At 51.0% G+C, this 17,704-nt stretch overlaps 1 protein-coding gene across 3 annotated transcripts in view; it reads right to left on the reverse strand.

The window, feature by feature from the left end:
- Positions 1-17,081, reverse strand: part of INSRR (insulin receptor related receptor) — a 43,539-nt gene extending 26,458 nt beyond the window's left edge. For 2 of the 3 annotated variants that reach the window (XM_074980862.1, XM_074980860.1), the window contains exons 1-2: positions 16,962-17,081; positions 7,822-8,373 (exon numbers count right to left, since the gene is read on the reverse strand). In XM_074980862.1, coding sequence (XP_074836963.1) covers positions 7,822-8,373; positions 16,962-17,052 — 643 coding nt within the window. In that variant the 5' untranslated portion in view covers positions 17,053-17,081. Of the gene's footprint in view, positions 1-7,821; positions 8,374-8,698; positions 10,446-16,961 lie in introns of those variants that run through there. The other variant, XM_074980861.1, reaches the window with a different exon arrangement.
- Between the last annotated feature and the right edge of the window lie 623 nt (positions 17,082-17,704).

Raw genomic sequence — 17,704 nt, forward strand, 5'->3', positions numbered from 1 at the left:
AATTGTGCATAGGGATGGGTGGATGGACAGACAGACGGACGGAGGAGCGTGTATGGGGCTGGAGGGAGGACTGTGCATAGGGGTGGGTGGAGGATGGAGGGAGGAGGATGAAGAAGTGCACATGGAACAGACGGATGGGAGGGAGCGAGAGGAGTGGACGGACGGGCGTGTTTGGGGTCGGCTGGATGAAGGGGCTCGCATGGGGAAGGACGGGGGCGGTGGGGTGCGGGGGCTGGCGGGCGGGAAGGGCGTGGGCGGAAGGGAAGGACAGGCGGACAGACGGACAGATCGCTCCGAGGTGGCCCGGCCATCCCCGCTGCGTGCTGAGAACCGCAGCTCCCTGGCGAGGTTGCGGAGTTTACAGAGGCGCAGCACCGTCCCCGCGAGGCGGCGCCGATAAGGATCTGTGTTTACAGTGAATATTTCATTACCAGGCCTCCTGTTTACAGCAAACGAGCTCGGGCGGGTCCCGTATTTACCCCACCGCTGGGAAAACACAGCTGCTGGGAGCTGCCCTCCTCGCCCGGCTGCCACAGAGCAGATCCTATTACTCTCCACGGCGCACCCGGCCAGCGGCGCCCGGCTGTGCGGGGACACGTGCAGCAGCCACCTGCAGGGTGGGCACAGGACGGGGCCGGGACTGGGTCCTGGGTTCCAAACAGTACGTGCGACAGCAGCACGGACCCCACCAGGAAAGGGGATCCCAAGGGAGGCTGGAACCAGTGTAGCAATATGCACCCCTCTAAATGCATTGGTGCAGAGACCTCCAGGGTAGGCAGGCTGCGGTGAACACCTTCCCTGCTCTGCCTGACTCACGCCAGCTGGTTAGACCGGCCCTGAGAGCTCCTTACAGGCCGGGATGTTTTTCGTAGGCATCTCACCCCCATAGGTCTCTAATCATAACATACTAGGACTGGGAGGGACCTCAAGAGGTCATCAAGTCCAGTCCCCTGCCCTCATGGCAGGACCAGGCACCATCTAGATCACCCCGTTAGAGATTTATCTAATGCCCACTGACTTTCCACTCCCGTAGGCTCCAGAGGAAAACCCCAATCATCCTGTCACCCAAACCCTGAGCAGCTTTCCCCGTAAGAGCAGCACTTGGGTTGCTGCCCAGGAGGGATTGAGCTGCCACCCAGCTGATTAGCAGAGCACCCTCAGTGGGCAGCCTGCATTTCTACCAGTAGTGCACAGCCACACATGCCTGGCTGCGCATACAATTTATTCCGCCCATGGACAGAAAAAAATAGAGGGAACACTGACCCCAACCAGAACGTTGACGGGAGTTCAGTCTCGGAACCTGGATCCAAAATGCAACCTGGATCCACGTTTTCTCAGTAGGTCCCTGTTCCCCTCCCCTCCACACGCACCCTTTTATAATAGGTTAAAACCCAAAATCCTGGATGCAAATTTTGGTTTGTTCGAAGCCTCTGTGACGTGAGCGTCTGTCTAGTCTAACAGTGCAGTGGAGGACGGATGGCAGCTTAGAAGTGACAAATGGAAAAAAATCTCACCTCTAGGCCCAGCCCAGGTCATAAGGTTCATTCAAATGGAAGGGGCCAGAGAGAGGAGAGGTGGGCTGTGAGCAAGGTGGATGGCAGGGTGATTAGATCACCTGGAAATAGGTGTTTTGAGTGTACAGTGCAGCCATGAAATTACAATTATTTTATTTCCTATGTATCATCCCTTTATAATTTCTAATCAGCAGCTAATCTGTTCTTGCAGCAGCTGCAGTTTGTTATCACAAGACACACTGTGCCCTCCCCGAGAGACTTTACTTTTGTTCCTTCTTGCCACTGGTTTTGCCCCTTGATCTAAAAACAAAATCTTTTTTGAGACTCAAAGTTAATGCTTTTAACTGTTTCTGAGCCAGGCCCTTTTGTGAGCTGCCACCAAACCTTGGCAAGCACTTTCCCCTGGGTTTTGCAGTGACTATTTTTCATCCATTGTCCCTGATCCTGCCCCAGCAGCTAAGTTGGCCAAGGTATTTCACAGGCCCCAGCCAACGACACACAACGGAAGGAGATCACTAATAGTGCCAGTGAAATCTAAATAAACAGACTGTTTTCCAAAAATAGATGTCCTCTACAATGTGTCACATCAACAGGGCATACGAAGGTGTGGTGGGTACAAGGAGAGTAAAGACACTCATTCATGCAGGACAGGGTTGTGGCTCCTGGCACAAAGAAGTCAAACTAGATGATTGCCATGATCTAGCAATTCCTAGATTTTAAAACTAGGGTCCATCTAATCAAGGAGCCTGTCTTTCACTGAGGGCAGGGCCAGACACCTGAAGGTCCAAGAAGCCACCTAAGAGACAACAAAGGTACAACCTGTTCAGGTGTGAATTTTCTTCTTGACCTGCTCAGCTTGCAGTTGGCTCTCATGACATCCCTTGTGCATTTTTATCCTCTCTCGTGTAACCACAAAAACGTCTATGATTACAAGTATCCATTCCCTTGTCTGAATCCGGCTGAGTGCTCAGCCCTGATCAGGTCTAGTAACAGTCAGTTCCAGAGGCCAATAACGCTTTCTCCAGCATTTCCTTTGCCCAGTTTTAGAGCTGGAGCCTTTTAATAGCACTGACCACTCCTGCGATGTTGGGCACAGTCTATATCTGCTACTCAATGGCTCTCCTGAATTCTTGCAAATAAAATCTTGAGGCTGCGCTGCACTATTTGTTTTAGGCCTGCCCTATGTGTAAATTTTGCCCCAGTATGCCTGTGTCAAGAATGCAGGAGATTTTCTTTTACTGACAGAGTTACACCAGCACAACCATTAGAACGAGCACAGTTATACCAGGATATGAGTGCCTAGCACAGCTTGTTTCCCGTCCTCAAAAGGAAGGGCTAGCAACTGCATATAAGCACCTTCTGTGATGGAGTGGGGGATACCTGTGTGTATGTGAGTGGCTCACAGAGGGTGTGGGGCTCCTGCTGAGGGTAACCCTGACGACCAGGTAACACCTTTGTACTGGAGACAAAGGAGGAGGTGGAGCCTGAGGGGTTTGAATTGGAACTGGGAGTTGAAAGCAGTTAATCTGGGGCTGGGAGAGAGAGACAAAGGAGGGGGCCAGGCCCCAGCTCTGGGGGCCCCTCGGGGCCTCCTCTCCCCAACATGGATTGGACTGGCTGTCTCTGCCTGCTGCACTAACTCCTCTGTACGATGCTGTGTCCTGTCGGCTAATAAACCTGCTGTTTTCCTGCTGAGTGAGAGACTCTCCTGCCTGCGGACAGGGTGCAGAGCTTGGGGGACCCCCAAACTCCATCACACCTTCCTATCCAGATAATCCACACTACAGGTAGACTCATTAAATACTAGAACTGGAAGCAACCTTGAGAGCTCATCAAATCCAGGCCCCTGCCCTCATGGCAGGACCAAGCACCATCTCGACCATCCCTGGTAGATGTCTGTCTAACCTGCTCTTAAATATCTCCAGTGATGGAGATTCCACATCCTCCCCAGGCAGTTTTTTCCAGTGTTTGACCACCCTAACAGTTAGGAAAAACTTCCTAATGTCCAACTTAAACCTCCCTTGCTGCATTTTAAGCCCATTTCACTTTGACAGAGTTGGGGCTGATCCTGCTTCAAGCAGAGGGCTGGACTAGATGACCTCCTGAGATCCCTCCCAGCCCTAGGATTCTATGATTCTTCTGGTTCTATCATGAGATGCTAAGGAGAAAAATTTTCTCCCTCTTCCTTGTAACAAATTTTAGATACTTGAAAGCTGTTATGTCCCTTATTAGTCTTCTCTTTTCTAGACTAAATAAACCCAAGTCTTTCGATCTTCCTTCATAGAGCCTGTTTTCTAGACTTTCAATTACTTTCGTTGCTCTTCTCAGGAACTTCTCCAATTTCTTCACATCCTTCCTGAAATGTGGCGCCCAGAACTGGACAGAATAGTGGAATACTGTAACTGAGGCCTTATCAGTACAGAATGGAAAGGAAGGATTACTTTTCCTCTCTTGCCTTTTTTTTTTTTTTTGCAACTGTGTCGCACTGTTGATTCATACTTAGCCGCCATGACCCCTAGATCCCTTTCTGCAGTGCTCCTTCCTAGATAGTATCGGAGGGGTAGCCATGTTAGTCTGGATCTGTAACAGCAACGAAGGGTCCTGTGGCACCTTATAGACTAACAGAAAAGTTTCGGGTATGAGCTTCCGTGAGCACAGACTCACTTCCTCAGGTGCTGGTCATGGAAATCAATTTCCTAGATAGTCACTTCCTGTTTTGGATGCGTGAAACTGACTGTACCTCTGAAAGTGGAGTACTTTGCATTTGTCTTTATTGAAGTTCATCCTACAGTATTTACTTCAGACCATTTCTTCAGCTTGTCCAGATCATTTTGAATTATAACCCTATCCTCCAAAGCAACCACCACCACCCAGCTTGATATCATGTGCAAATTTTATAAGTGTACACTCTATGCCATTATCTAAATCATTGACAAAGATAATGAACAGAACCAGTCCTAAAATCAATACCCGCAGAATTACTTATGCTCTTCCATGACTGAGAACCATTGATAACTACTCTAAAATCAGTTATCCAACAAGTTATGCACCTACCTTACGTAACCCTCTCTACATTGTATTTCCCTAGTTTATTGATGAGAAGGTCATTGCCAGACTGCTTCTAGCGCTTTACTAAAGTCTAGGTATACCGCATCTACCAGTTCTCCCTTGTTCACAAGACCTGTTAAAAAAAATAAAATAGTACATGGAGATACACATCTCATCCCTGGAAGGGACCTGGGGAGGTCATCAAGTCCAGGCCCCTGCCCTTGTGGTAGGACCAAGCACCATACCTGACATTTTTTTTTAAACCTATTTTCCCCAGACCCCTAAACAGCCTCCTTCAGGATTAAACTCACAAACCTGGGTTTAACAGGCTAAAGCACAAACCACTGAGCTATCCCTCCCTGCAACAAGGAAAGCTGGCAGGTTGATTTAACATGATTTGTTCTGTACAAATTCATGCTGACTATTACTTATCACCTTATTATCTTTCAGATCTTTACAGATGGACTCCTTAATTATTTGCTCCATTATCTTTCCAAGCACAGAAGTTTAGCTGATTGGTCTGTAGTTTCCTGGGTTGTCCTTATTTCCCTTTTTATAGATGGGCACTGTATTTGCCCTGCTCCAGGCTTCAGGAATGTTTCCTGTCTTCCAAGACTTTTCAAAGATGACAACTAATGGCTCAGATACCTCCTCAGTTAGCTCCTGGAGTTTTCTAGGATGCATCTCATCAGGCCCTGGTGAGCTGAAGACATCTAACTTCTCTAAGTATTTTTTAACTTGTTCCTTTCCTATTTTAACTTCTGAACCCACCTCCTTTTCTTCTGCTTTCATTATACAATTCCAGCTTACACCAGCACAGCAATGTCCGTCAGGGGTGTGAAAACCCTCCAGAGATGTAGTTCTGCTGAAAATCCACCTGTGTGAAATGCAGCTTTGAAGACATATGAGTGTGTTGTTCTCCATACCCAAGGCTACACGGGAAGGCCACATTCTTATACCAACTGAAACCCCCAGGCTTAGCTTACACAGAGTCAACCCCAAGGGCACTAAGCCTATAGTCCAGACATGGCCCGTGGGGTGTTTGTACTCTTTTAACAACACCAGCGTAGTTAAAACCCACAACTGCTAGGTGTGGACAAGCTCAGTTTCTCTCCTATACGATGAGTGAAATCCTGACCCCGGTAGCATCCATAGCTGACCTGCCAGTGGCATCACAAGAGCAGGGGGTCTCAAACTTCTTTGTGCAATGACCTTCTTCTGACAACAAAAATGTCTAGATGACCTGGGAGGTGGAGACAGAGGCTGAACCTGCCTGAGCCCCACCACCCCAAGCCAAGGGCCCAAAGTCCCAGCCCAACTACCCTGGAGGAGCCCAGGGTCTTCAGAGCCAGGCAGAAGATGGGGATGGGGGCTGGTAACCTGAGCCCCAAAACATATGACTGAAGACCACAAGTTTCATCTTCAGCCCCAGGCAGTGGGGCTTGGGCCCTCAGAAAATCTAATGCCATTAACATGGGGTCCCAACGCCCAGTTTGAGAAGTGCTGCTCCAGAGACAGAGTTCACCCTAGATCTGTCTATGTTGGAGCACTCCTTTATGTCCCGTATTTTAGCATTTATTACAATGATTCTGTAATCATGTTGCGTTCATATGTTGAACTACTTAATTAACGTTGCGATTAAGCTAATGCCCAGAGACCCCAAACAGAACCAGGAACCCGTTACGTGAGGCGCAGGACAAAATGATCTGAAGACCTGGGACCTGCGTCTATGTTACACAGCTCCCATGTCAATGCCAGAGCAATGTTGACCACAGGGTGAGGAGACTTCACCATCACAGGCCAGTGTTAAATCACGATGGTCTGTTTTTCCAAATGTTGTGCACCAGGCCAGTGTTTCTCCACCTTTTCACTAGTGTGGCCCCCCAACGGCCCCCCAAGCCATTCATGGACCCCATCAAAGCAAATTCTAGCCACCATGTAGATTCGAGAACAACAAGAAGTCTTGTGGCATCTTATAGACTAACAGATATTTTGGAGCATAAACTTTCATGGGCAAAGACCTGCTTCATCAGATGCATCTGATGAAGCGGGTCTCTGCCCATGAAAGCTCATGCTCCAAAATATCTGTTAGTCTATAAGGTGCCACAAGACTTCTTGTTCTCGAAGCTACAGACTAACACGGCGACCTCTCTGATACTTGTCACCATGTAGATGTCACTCAATGAAAAAGGAAACCACCATGCAGATTTGTCAGACAGCAATTAATAACATGATTGGAAGATATTTGACTTAAAAATGATAATCGATTGTAATCCTGCCATGTATTTAAAACTTATTTTCTATGATCATTTTTATTTATATTTTATTTTTTCATGGACCCCCTGCAATAGCCGGGGGTCTGCAGACCGTAGGTTGTGAACCCCAGCATTAGACAACAGTTTGGGGCCACTCTCTGAGCACTTTTAGAAAGGAGATTGGATTGCATGATCACAGTGGGTTCTTCTAAGTTTGAAATCTGGGCCCCTCTGACAGGGGCATCAATGAAAAGGAGAGTCAGTCTGACTGTCCTGCCCCTGAAGAAAACAATGAGCAGTCCTGCGGTACCTTAGAGACTAACAGATTGATTAGGTCATGAGCACGCTCATGACCTAATCAATCTGTTAGTCTCTAAAGTACCGCAGGACTGCTCATCGTTTTTAAAGTTACAGAATAACACAGCTGCCCTCTGAGACTTCCTGCCCCTGAAGAGTTTGCTGCCTAAGCTGTGCTAACAGCATTCATGTAACGCCTTGCCCCATCGTGTTATCAACTTCTGCAATCACACTCCGCCTGAAAGCCCCTTTTTGCCAGGACTACTTTGAAACACACCGAACTTCCAGGCCCACACTGGAATGCAACCACCTCTGGGGTGGGATGTGGCAGCTGTTCCAGGGCTGCACCACCACTTCGGATAGTGAGCAACTCACAACCCCTCTTGAAACTGCAGAAGCAGTGGAAGGACGTGGGCTTTCATGACGCTCTGGGGAACGTTCCCTTTTGTTGGGAAAAGTGCCAAACAAGTTGGCAAGAACTTGATTTTACCCCTCTTGCAGAAAGCAGAATTTCAGATGTTCTTCCGGAGCTTGGTCAGAAAGGTGAACATCCCAGCTCGATCTTGAACGTCACCCAAAGAAGCATATCCCTACCATGTCCTCACTCCCACTCCCTGTTGCATCTCCCATCCAAGCCCCCATCCCAAAGTAAGACTGTTTAGCTTACCAACCCTGCCAAGCTTCTAAGCAAGAGAGTAGACACCCACCTTTTTGGCAGTAGCTGGATGTCCAGCAACGGTACTCCAATTGCCTGTTGACGCTGGTCTGGACGCAGGGTTTCTCCACATCCAGGATGCCCGGGCACACGTCAGCACACTCCTCCACCAGCTTGTTGCCCACGATGTAGTTGTTCTCCACTGAGTCGCTCAGGAGCAGCCCCCAGTCGATGGTGGAGATATGGCAGAGCTCCTGGTTGCGCTCGATGCGCACCGAGCCCCGCAGGATGTCGGTCAGGCTGTGCAGGCCGATGTCCCTGAGGTGGGGCATCTCGAAGATGACCAGGGCATAGTTGAAGAAGAGGCTGGTGCCTCGAATAACAGAGAGGTTGGGGAAGAGGTCACGCAGGCTCTCCAGCCCGTAGACCCGGAAGAGGAGGAGGTACTCCGTGATCATGACCAGGCGGGGGAAGCTGAGGCCGTGGAAGTCTTCGGCGGTGGTGGTGAACATGAGGAGGATCTGCAGGTTGCCCTCGATGACGGTGCAGTTCTCCAGCTTCTGCAGCTGGGAGACGTCATTGCGGATGTCCATGCTGCCGCAGACTGGAACGGAGAAACGCAAAGCATGAGCACTCCACAGCTGGGAAGGGTGGCCTAGTGGGTACAGCCTTACAGTAGCTTTTTGGGCACCTGCCTTTGGTTCCCCACTCACTTAACGCCAGCTCCTCAAAGGAATGTCGCTGCCTAACTCTGCTTATAGCCAATGGGATTTAGGCATCTAAATACTTTTGACAAGGCCCGTTGGGGATAGCAGCATTGCAACAAAATACATGAACATTTGTAAGTACTCAGAGACTGTGGTGCTAAGGAGCAGACGAGTACTTGAGAAAGACCCAGTGGGCTGGAAAATTGGGAACAAAATGCATACCTCCACTGGAAAATGGGGTTTGTTGAATTTTCTGTGCGGGGAAAAAGTCAATTTCAGCTGAATTTTCCATTGGAATCTTTGCAAAGGGAGTTTCTCTGCAAGTTGAATCAAAGAGAGTTACCACCGCCAGCTGGGCTGCTGCAGTGCAGCATGGGAGGTGTAGTTCTATGTCCCTCCTGCATCCATTCTCCCTAAGGGAAGCTGCTCCCTGGTGGAACTGCAGCTCCCATGAGACACCACAGTTTCCAGCTGTGACTGAAGAAGGTCATGGGAGATGTAGTGCAACTAGAAGGCAGCACCAATACGGGAACCTAAAGGCATGAAGGACACAGAACTACAGTTCCCATGAAGCATTGCATCCGAAGCAATTAAAGGTGTCCGAAGCCCTTAGATATTTCCGAATGGACAGAACTCCATTTTCTCCAAGGTTTTGCTAGTTCAACTTTTTGTCCTGATTCAGCCTGAAAAAGAAAACCTGTCAAAATCCGCAGATTTCCCACAGGAGGAAAACTCGGTTTTTCTCTCAGCTCTGCCATACTCCAGGGTGTGCGAGGAACTGGCCCCAGTTTAAAAACCAATCTTGTCAGACTGGGTGAATAACTGAATGTAGATGCAATCAGAAAGCTGGTTAGACAGGTGTCTAGATACATGGATAGACAGACAGAGACAAAGACAGATAAAGAGAGAAGTATCTGTAGATAGATAATTAGAGGTGGGGGTGTGGCAAATAGTCAACAGACGGTCCATGTTAGTCTGTATCTTCACAAAACAAAAAAGCAGCCCTGGAGCCTAGGGTACCAGGCAGCCTGTGGCAGGAGAAGGGCCGGTACTCAACTGTCCTGGTCCCCAAGCCAGTGCGCTAACCATCAGACCAAACTCCACCCCCCCCTTAAAGCTTGCTCTTGGCACACCTAAATAACGTTATTTCCCCCTGCCACACACACACACCCCACACACACCAACCTTCAAGGGCACAAAAGATCACAACATATGGTTGTACAACAGGGTGATAACATATAAGATAGTGTGGATCAGTGGTTAGAGTCCTCAGCTAGGTCACTGGAAACATGGATTCTACTCCCAGCTCTGATGCTGAGTGGTCTTAGACAAGTCCCACCCCCTGCCTCAGTTTCCTCCCATGTCAAATGGAGACAATGCTACTGACCTCCATTGTAAAATGCTGTGAGATCTAGTGATAAAAAGCAATGTGGCAATATTACTGTCATAGGTTGAAGCAAAGGCCTCAATCCAAAGCCACCTGAAGGTTGGAGGTGGTTGGCCAATAGCCATGCAATGTGCAGAACCAAAGCACCAGATGGGATCAGAGTGGGAAAAGGGGTTGAGGTTCTTTCACCTCCCCTGTCCCTGCCCACAGGAAAATTTTGGAATGAAAATGATTTTCCCCTCTTGGGAAAGTTTGAAACAAAACTGTTCCACTTGAAGTTGATCCCAATCAAAATTGGAATCATATTAAAATCAAGGGCCTTCTCGTCCAGCTTTAGAAACAGACGAAGCTGCTTGACTCTAAACCGAATAAACATTTTCCTTTGATTGTGTTTCAAAATGTCCTGTGGGAAGAATCAAAAACTTGCAGTGAAAAAAACGACATTTTCCAGGGGAAACAATGTCAATTTTGTCCCCCCCACTAAAAAAATCTGAGATGTTTTTAATCAGGAAAAATATGTGATGGAAACACTGCAATTGGTTGTACCCATAGAAAGCACCTGATCTGCAGGGACACTGGAACAACAAATATAGTCAGGATGCTGCGCAATGTTCCCTCTAATTTTTTCCAGCCTTGTGTGGAATAAATTTGGTTCTATGCACCACAACATGTCAGTGTGCACCACCTACAGAAATACCTGCTGCTGGCTGTGGGCATCCTGCTAATCAGCTGGGCAACATTTCACTCTGCTGGGCAGCCGCCTGATCACACAGCTTGCAGAAAACAATGGTGCTAAGAACCATTGAACCAAACTGTAAATCCTGCTGGAAACTATTTCAAGCCTCAGGGTGCAGCAATCCCCCAGGTCCAGCACCCAGACAACCTGCACTGCTCGTCCCTTAGCTTGTGCACTGCTCCAGCCTTGCGGGTGGGAAGCTCTTTCATCTGGCTGGTAGCAACCGTCGTCTCTCCCTGGTATCTGACTTTCTCATCCCCAAGCACTTCTAATCTCTCTTCGGAGGCTGGTGTTTACCAGGGGGGTTAGGTAACCTCTCGAGAGGTTATTCTCATTAACTCGCCTCTTCCAGCCCAGTGTTGCTACCTATGTTTGTGTGACACCACAACACGCACAAACGCAGAATATTCTCAACACCCCACACCCAGAGAACATGTACTGTACTTTCTGTCCGACACAGGCATTTCTGATTCATTGCCCTGTGACTTTATATACACATTTCCCGTGCAATCATCGGAAGAAAAATTATCTTAGGGTTAAAGCCCTGAGTGGAACATCATACAAGCCTCAATTCAACTCCCAGTTCTACCACAACTCCCCCTGCATGAACCAGGCTTGTCTTCTTAGACTCTGGGGCTGTCCCTTGCTATGTACAGCACCTAGCGCAACAGGATGGCCATCTCAATGTCCTTTTGTAGCACTCTGTACACCTGATTCCATAGCTTGCTTTGTGCTTGTGACATTAAAAAAAAACCAAGTCCGTTAAAAAAAAAATCATGTTGAAATTAATTGTAAACCTGGCCCCCCACAGCAGTATTAAGCCAGCCCAGCCCTTTTATGCAAAACATGGATAAAAGCGAATCAGATTGAAACCTGGCTGGATTTTTTAAGGAACAGGTTTTGCTGGTCTGCAAACTGTGCAATGCAACTCATTTATTTAGAGTGGAATCATTTCCATTATGCGTAACCAAATGTTTTAAATCTATAGAGGTCAGGCTAACGCTTTAAGGGAAGTGTATAAGACGTATGTACATGGAAAAGGTTTCATAAGATGCTAAGTGCAGCAAACCCCAGCAAACCAGAAGTGCGTTTCTTCCCACATAGCGCCCACCAGAAAACTGGCCCACCCCACCTACTCCAGACAACTTCTCCATGTCCTGGCCTTATGGTGATCCACTTAGTCGTTCAACAAAGCCTTCAGCACCACAGCCCTGCCTGCTCGGAGGGGACAAGAGGACCGAGAGCACTAGGTGTCACTAGCAGAGGTCACCAGTTCGCGTGTCATAAGTCTGCCCTGGCTGAGATGCCTGGGGACACCAGCCTGGTAAGTGACCTGCGGATAAAGGACTCAGCCCAGTTGCTAGTGAGGACTGGCCCTGCCTTTAGGACTGGAACTGGGGGTCCCCAAAGCCCCTCTCAACCTCAATATTGGAGTCTCCCCAAAATGTTCCTTTTTTGGAAGAAACCCTCTGGTGCTCAGAACAGGCCAATGTCCAGCCCTGCAGGGCCCCATGCGTGCTAGCCAGGAAATTCACCAAGGGCCTGATAGGAGAGGCCAGCAGGCTGGGAACTGTACACTACACGCCCCATGGCTCCCTGTTCTGCCCCTTGGCACGGAGCCTCCCAGTGGGTCCCCAGCTTGGCAGACCACATGCAGGACATGGAGACTATGACTCCCAGCATGCAATGTGCCACGCCACGGGGCGGTAGCATCATCCTGGGAGAGAGGCCAGGAGAAAGCACGGAATGATGGGCTATGTAGTCCCATGGCCAGCTGGTCCCTCCGCTGTTCTGCACAAGGTCACACAGAGTTCCCTGTAAGTGGAGTGCTTGAGCGGCTGCCCAGGAGAGAATAAAGTGCTTCCCGGCTGATTAGCAGAGCACCCACAGCCATCAGCCTGTGTTTCTATTGGTGGTGCACATCCACCCATGCCTTAGCGCACATAAAATTTATTCCGCCCACGGATGGGAAAAATAGAGGGAACACTGGGTGCCACCCAGCTGATTGGCAGAGCACCCACAGCTGCCCAGAGGCAGCAGCATCTGTTCCTATTGTTGGTGCACTTCTGCACATGCCTCGGGGCACATAACATTTATTCCGCCCATTGAGGCAAAAAAATTAGCGGGAACGTTGGGCACACTCGGTGAGCCCTGTTCTGGCCTCGCAACCCAGGACTGCTCCCCATTACACCATACGCATGAAACCTGATGCCCAGCTGTGACCAAGAGAACACGTTTTAGAGCTGCCTGTTTCCCAGTGCAAAATTTACAGTAAACACCAAAAATCAAACACAGTGAACTGAGTTGCAACTCTAAACATGCCACCTGCCAGCAGAACTCTCGCAGGTGGAAGTAGCAGTGACCGCAGCTTTGCCAGGGAGTTGTTCGAGGGCAGGGGGTGGCTCAGGGAATTGGGAACCTTGCAGCAACTTAAGAAGGGCTTTATTTCCGGCGCTGTCCATACTCCATCAGCTCCCAGGGGGTGTTTGGTTTCTCCCCTGCCTTGTAGATTGGAATAGCATTTACACCTGCGCAAAAACCTTCCAGGCCTCTTCCTCCACTGGCGGAAACCAGCAGTGCCACAGTGCAGCCTTGGCTTTCTGTCCCAGCAGAGGCACTGACCCCATACGCTGCCCTGGCCCGGTAGCGTTAGTGCAGTGAGCTTGCACGGGGGGCAAACGCCAAACCGACGTGGGAAGCAATGGAGCGCAGCAGCCGGTGCTCACATTTCCTGTCACCTTTGCCCCATTTTGCAGTGCTGGGCTATTTCTGCCTTGGCTTTTGGGCACAGCGCCAGCCGACGTCAGCTGGCTTCGCTGGGGGCACTTGTCAGACACAGCCAGTCGTTTGACCACCGCCCAGCTCTGTTTAGAACAAATATGCTTTTCAGGGACAGCTCTGTGATCCCTGTGGTAAATTTCCCTGTTGCCCTCTGCCAGAACATGTGAGACAGTGGAGTTCCCCCACCGCCCAGCCCTGCTGGCCAGCCAGCCAGCCAAGTGTGTTTTGACTCTGTTTTCTTTATTATTTTAATTAACACTTTTCTTCCCGTTCCCCTGCAGTGCCCTGCGCAGCTTTGGAAGGAGATGCCAGGGCTACTTGGTTTCTCTCTTTGTAAATAAAGGAGGCTCAGGGCCTTTGAGTCCCAGCCTACAAACCCCCACAACACGTGGGAGGCAGAGGGTGATTTTCCCAAAGGCTGCACACTTTGTACACTGTAAATGAGGGCCAGGTGGCTGCAGCGCTGCCACAGATTTGATTTCTGTTCCTGGAACGCCTGACCAACCCAGGCCTCTGGAGAATCGCATTAGGAGACGGACCCAGAAACATTGCAAGCTCACCATGCTCACCTCCCTGTATTGCTGTGAACCTCCTCAAGGTAATTAGAACCAGAACCTGAACCAGCACGCTAGTGGAAAGATTGCGGCTTGGCCCTAAAGAGTGCAGGTGATATAACTGTTAAAATGCTGGCTGAAGAGATCTATGTCAATTTCTTGCTCTGCTCCTAAGCAGCGTTCCCTGGAAGCTGAGCTTTTGCGCAGCCACCCAGAGAGATTCAGGTGCTGCCCAGCTGATTAGCAGAGTACCCACAGGCAGCAGTGTGTCTATGGGTGGTGCACATTCACACATGCCTTGATGCACATAAAATTTATTCTGCCCAGGATGGAAAACATTAGCGGGAACCCTGCTTGTAAGTCCCTGTACATCTAGTCAGTAAAATTGCCTGTTATGCTACAACCGTGGACAGAGTTAGCAAAGCCGGCTGCAAAAAATGCAGTTAAATTGTTATCTGGGGAATCTGAAGGTTCTTAGTCTCAGTCTACCTTCAGCCATCTGGGTTATTTAGAGAGGACAGATTCCAGAGTGAGGACTGTCTCTTACAGTGAGAACATTCAGCCCCTAGCATAATGGGCTCTGATCTCAGCTAGGGCTGCAGGGACAGAAATTATAATGAACTTCCACATGAGGGGATGAATCACTTGGGGGTTCCCAGTTCTGTTCATTCTCTCTGGGGCACCTGGCATTGGCCGCTGTCAGCAGACAGGATCCTGGGCTAGATGGACCCTTGGCTGCTCTTACAGTGGTGCAGATGCTGGGGGGGAAGGTGGGATTTCCCATGGGGCTGAAGCTGGGAAAATACACAGGGGAAGGGACATTCCCCCAGGCGGGGTGCTGGCATCTTCCCACTGGGCACACCGGCGGTGCTCTCTACCCAGGTGCTGGCCTGGCAGGCAGGCCGGCCGGCTCCCAATCAACAGGTAGGTTATAAAAATCCCCAACCACATAAGCCACACTCTGGTACTCAGTGCACAGCTCCCCGGCCCCCAGCAACCCTGAAATTCCTAGGGCCCTGCTCTGACCCGGCCCCTGGCAAACCTCTGCTGCTGCATCCTCTCTGGGCTCGTGCTCTCGTCCTTTTTAATCCCACTTAGTCTGCTCCACACATGAGCCTGAGGCTCCCAAAGGGCTTCTCACACACCCATGATTAGTTCACTCTCTGCCAGCTGCGAGATGGGTCTGTATCATTCCCCACTAGCACCATTAGTCTGCATTAGACAAATGGGTAAACTGTGGCACTGGGCAGGGATGGCAGAGCCCAGCAAAGCCGGCAAGAGAAGCCAGGGGTTCCGATTCCCTTTCCCAGATTGTGTTGTCAACACTTTCAGGTCCCTATGCCCAGAAGTCACCACCCTGCCACCTTGCTCCCCCCGCTCACCCTCCATGGGACACTTTGAGACTGTCTGTGCCCAATCTCACTTCACCAGCCAGTTCATTGCCTCTGGCTCTAGCAGGGGTTAAACTATTGCCTGTGATCACTGCTGCTCTGATGGAATTTTAATCCCTCCCCTCCCCTCTCTGACCCACCACCCTTTGCTACAATTTTCCACTTTCCCATCTCTCTCCTCCCAGCCAACCTGAATTATTTATTGCCCGAACTCCTGCTTTCCCCACCCCCAGGATCAACTTCTCCTCACCAGTCAAAAGCCCATGAAGGAACCAAGTAAGCAGCTACTGCCCACCCTGCCCCAAAACCCCATTTGTTCTGTTTGGCTCCAGAGCTTGGGGATTACTGCATTTCTCAGGGACAATTTTACCAGTACCCTCTCCATCCTTACACTGAGAAAAGGAGGGCGTGGCATTCATTGATGGGAAAAGTCCAGCAGGTTTAGCAACAAGAGGCCCTTGAAATGACCAGATTATTTCAGACCATCTACCCTGGTATCCAGCCTCCTACCTTGCCCAGCCCGAGCTGCTTGAAAGGAAGGTACAGAGAGTTATGGGACAATGCCAATCACACCCAGGCAAGGCTGCGCCAGACATAGTCCCTGAGGAGTTGGGGGCAGCAGGGATCCCGTTCGCTTAGGCAGTAGCTGCTCATGCATCTTTTGAGCCGGGGATCCCACATCCCAATCACTCCAGCCAACCTTTGTGCTGGGAGCTGCACAGACCCAACCGTTAGAGACAGTCCCTGCCCTGGAAAGCTCACAATCACAGCAGAGACCAGCAAACGCAGGCTTGTATTCCCCACTTGACACTGATGGGGAAACAAAGTGACTGAACCAAGGTCACACAGGGAGTCACTAGCGGAGCTGGACACTGAACACCCCTGCCCGTGCGCTCTCTGGCCCCATTGTTATTTTGCTCTTTATATGCCAGTAACACCTAGAATCAGCCACCCTTTGTGCTCGGAGCTGCACAGACGCATGGGCACATCCCCATCCCGCCTCCAGGCAAGCCTTTGACCTCAGAAGGCCCCAGTGACGGGGGGAAACAGGCACGGAGCCACCCCTTCCCCCAACACAAAACCTAAGGGTCACTAGGCAGAGGGTTTAAAAGACAGCGACGTTCTCCTTCACCCAACACACAACTTGTGGAACTCCCTGCTGGGGATATTGCAGGCCCCAAAGGACCTCACTGTGCTCATCAAGGATAGGCCCAAGAACGGCGATTAGCCAGGCTGGGCAAGGACAAAGCCCCAGGCTCTGGGTGTCCCTAAACCTCCAACAGCCCAAAGCTGGGACCAGCTGACCCCGCCGGCTACTTGCCCTGTGCCGGTCACGCTCTCGCTGAAGCCCCTAGCCCGAGGCAGTGTGCGAGACAGGCCAGAGGTATACCAAGCCCGGCCCTAGTGCTGAGACTGCTCACGGGGCAGGAGAGGTGCAGAGCCAGCAACAGAAGTCAGCATCTCTCTCCCGCCAGCCTCATTCATGAGCCCCCGCTGCCCCTGCAGTCCCAGCCTCACCCATCGCCTCTGGGTCAGCTGCCCTCCAGACCCGGGGCCGAGACCGGCCTGGCCCCCCACCCCGACCCCAGGTCAGCACCCCAGGAGCTGCCTTTCGAGGCCAGGTGGGGGAACTTACTTCCAGGTGTGGCCAGCGCAGGCACGTGCGGCAGGAGGCTGAGCACCAGCAGAGCTACCCTGAGCGCTGCCTTCTCCTCCTTCGCCCCCATGGTCCACAAGCAGGAAATCCCCTGGCCACTCTCCAAAGCCAGGCAGAAGGCAACCCCCCCTCCCACCTCAGCCAATGCCTCTTAGGGGGCAGGCAGCCGGTGCCACGTGGGCTCTGGAGCCTGGGAAGACCAGGACCCCAGCGCCTCCCCCTTCATTCCCAGGGAATCGAGACGCCGATCCTGGGCCTTCACTGCAACTGGCCTCCAGCCACCTTCCTCCAGGCTGCAAGGAAACCAGCCCCAGCTCGCGCACTCGAGGGTGTCCAGCCTCCAGCCAGCTGCGCTCTGAGCACGCACTGAGCCACACACCTGGGCACCTGGGCATGGGTGGAGCCGCCTCCCACCCTCCCAGAGAGCAGCCAGATGCCAGGTGACGCTCCAGGCGGCGGGGCAGGGCCAGAGCAGTCCCACGCGGGGCCGGAGCAGGAGAGGGGGCCGGGGCTGGGCTCCCGTTCACTTTTGTTTTCAATTGCTACATTCTAAATATTTAGCCTGACAACTGAACCCAGGTGGGGCTGGGAGGTTGTTTGGGAAATAAGGAGCCAGTGAGTTCACCCAGGCAATAAAGAGCCGTCAGCACTCCAGCCGACTGCGAGGAGGGCCTCCGCCTCCGCCACCGAGCAACTCTGCCACCACGGCCAGGTGCTGTGCC

The sequence above is a fragment of the Carettochelys insculpta genome, chromosome 30 (assembly GCF_033958435.1).
Source record: "Carettochelys insculpta isolate YL-2023 chromosome 30, ASM3395843v1, whole genome shotgun sequence".
Lineage (NCBI taxonomy): Eukaryota > Metazoa > Chordata > Testudines > Carettochelyidae > Carettochelys > Carettochelys insculpta.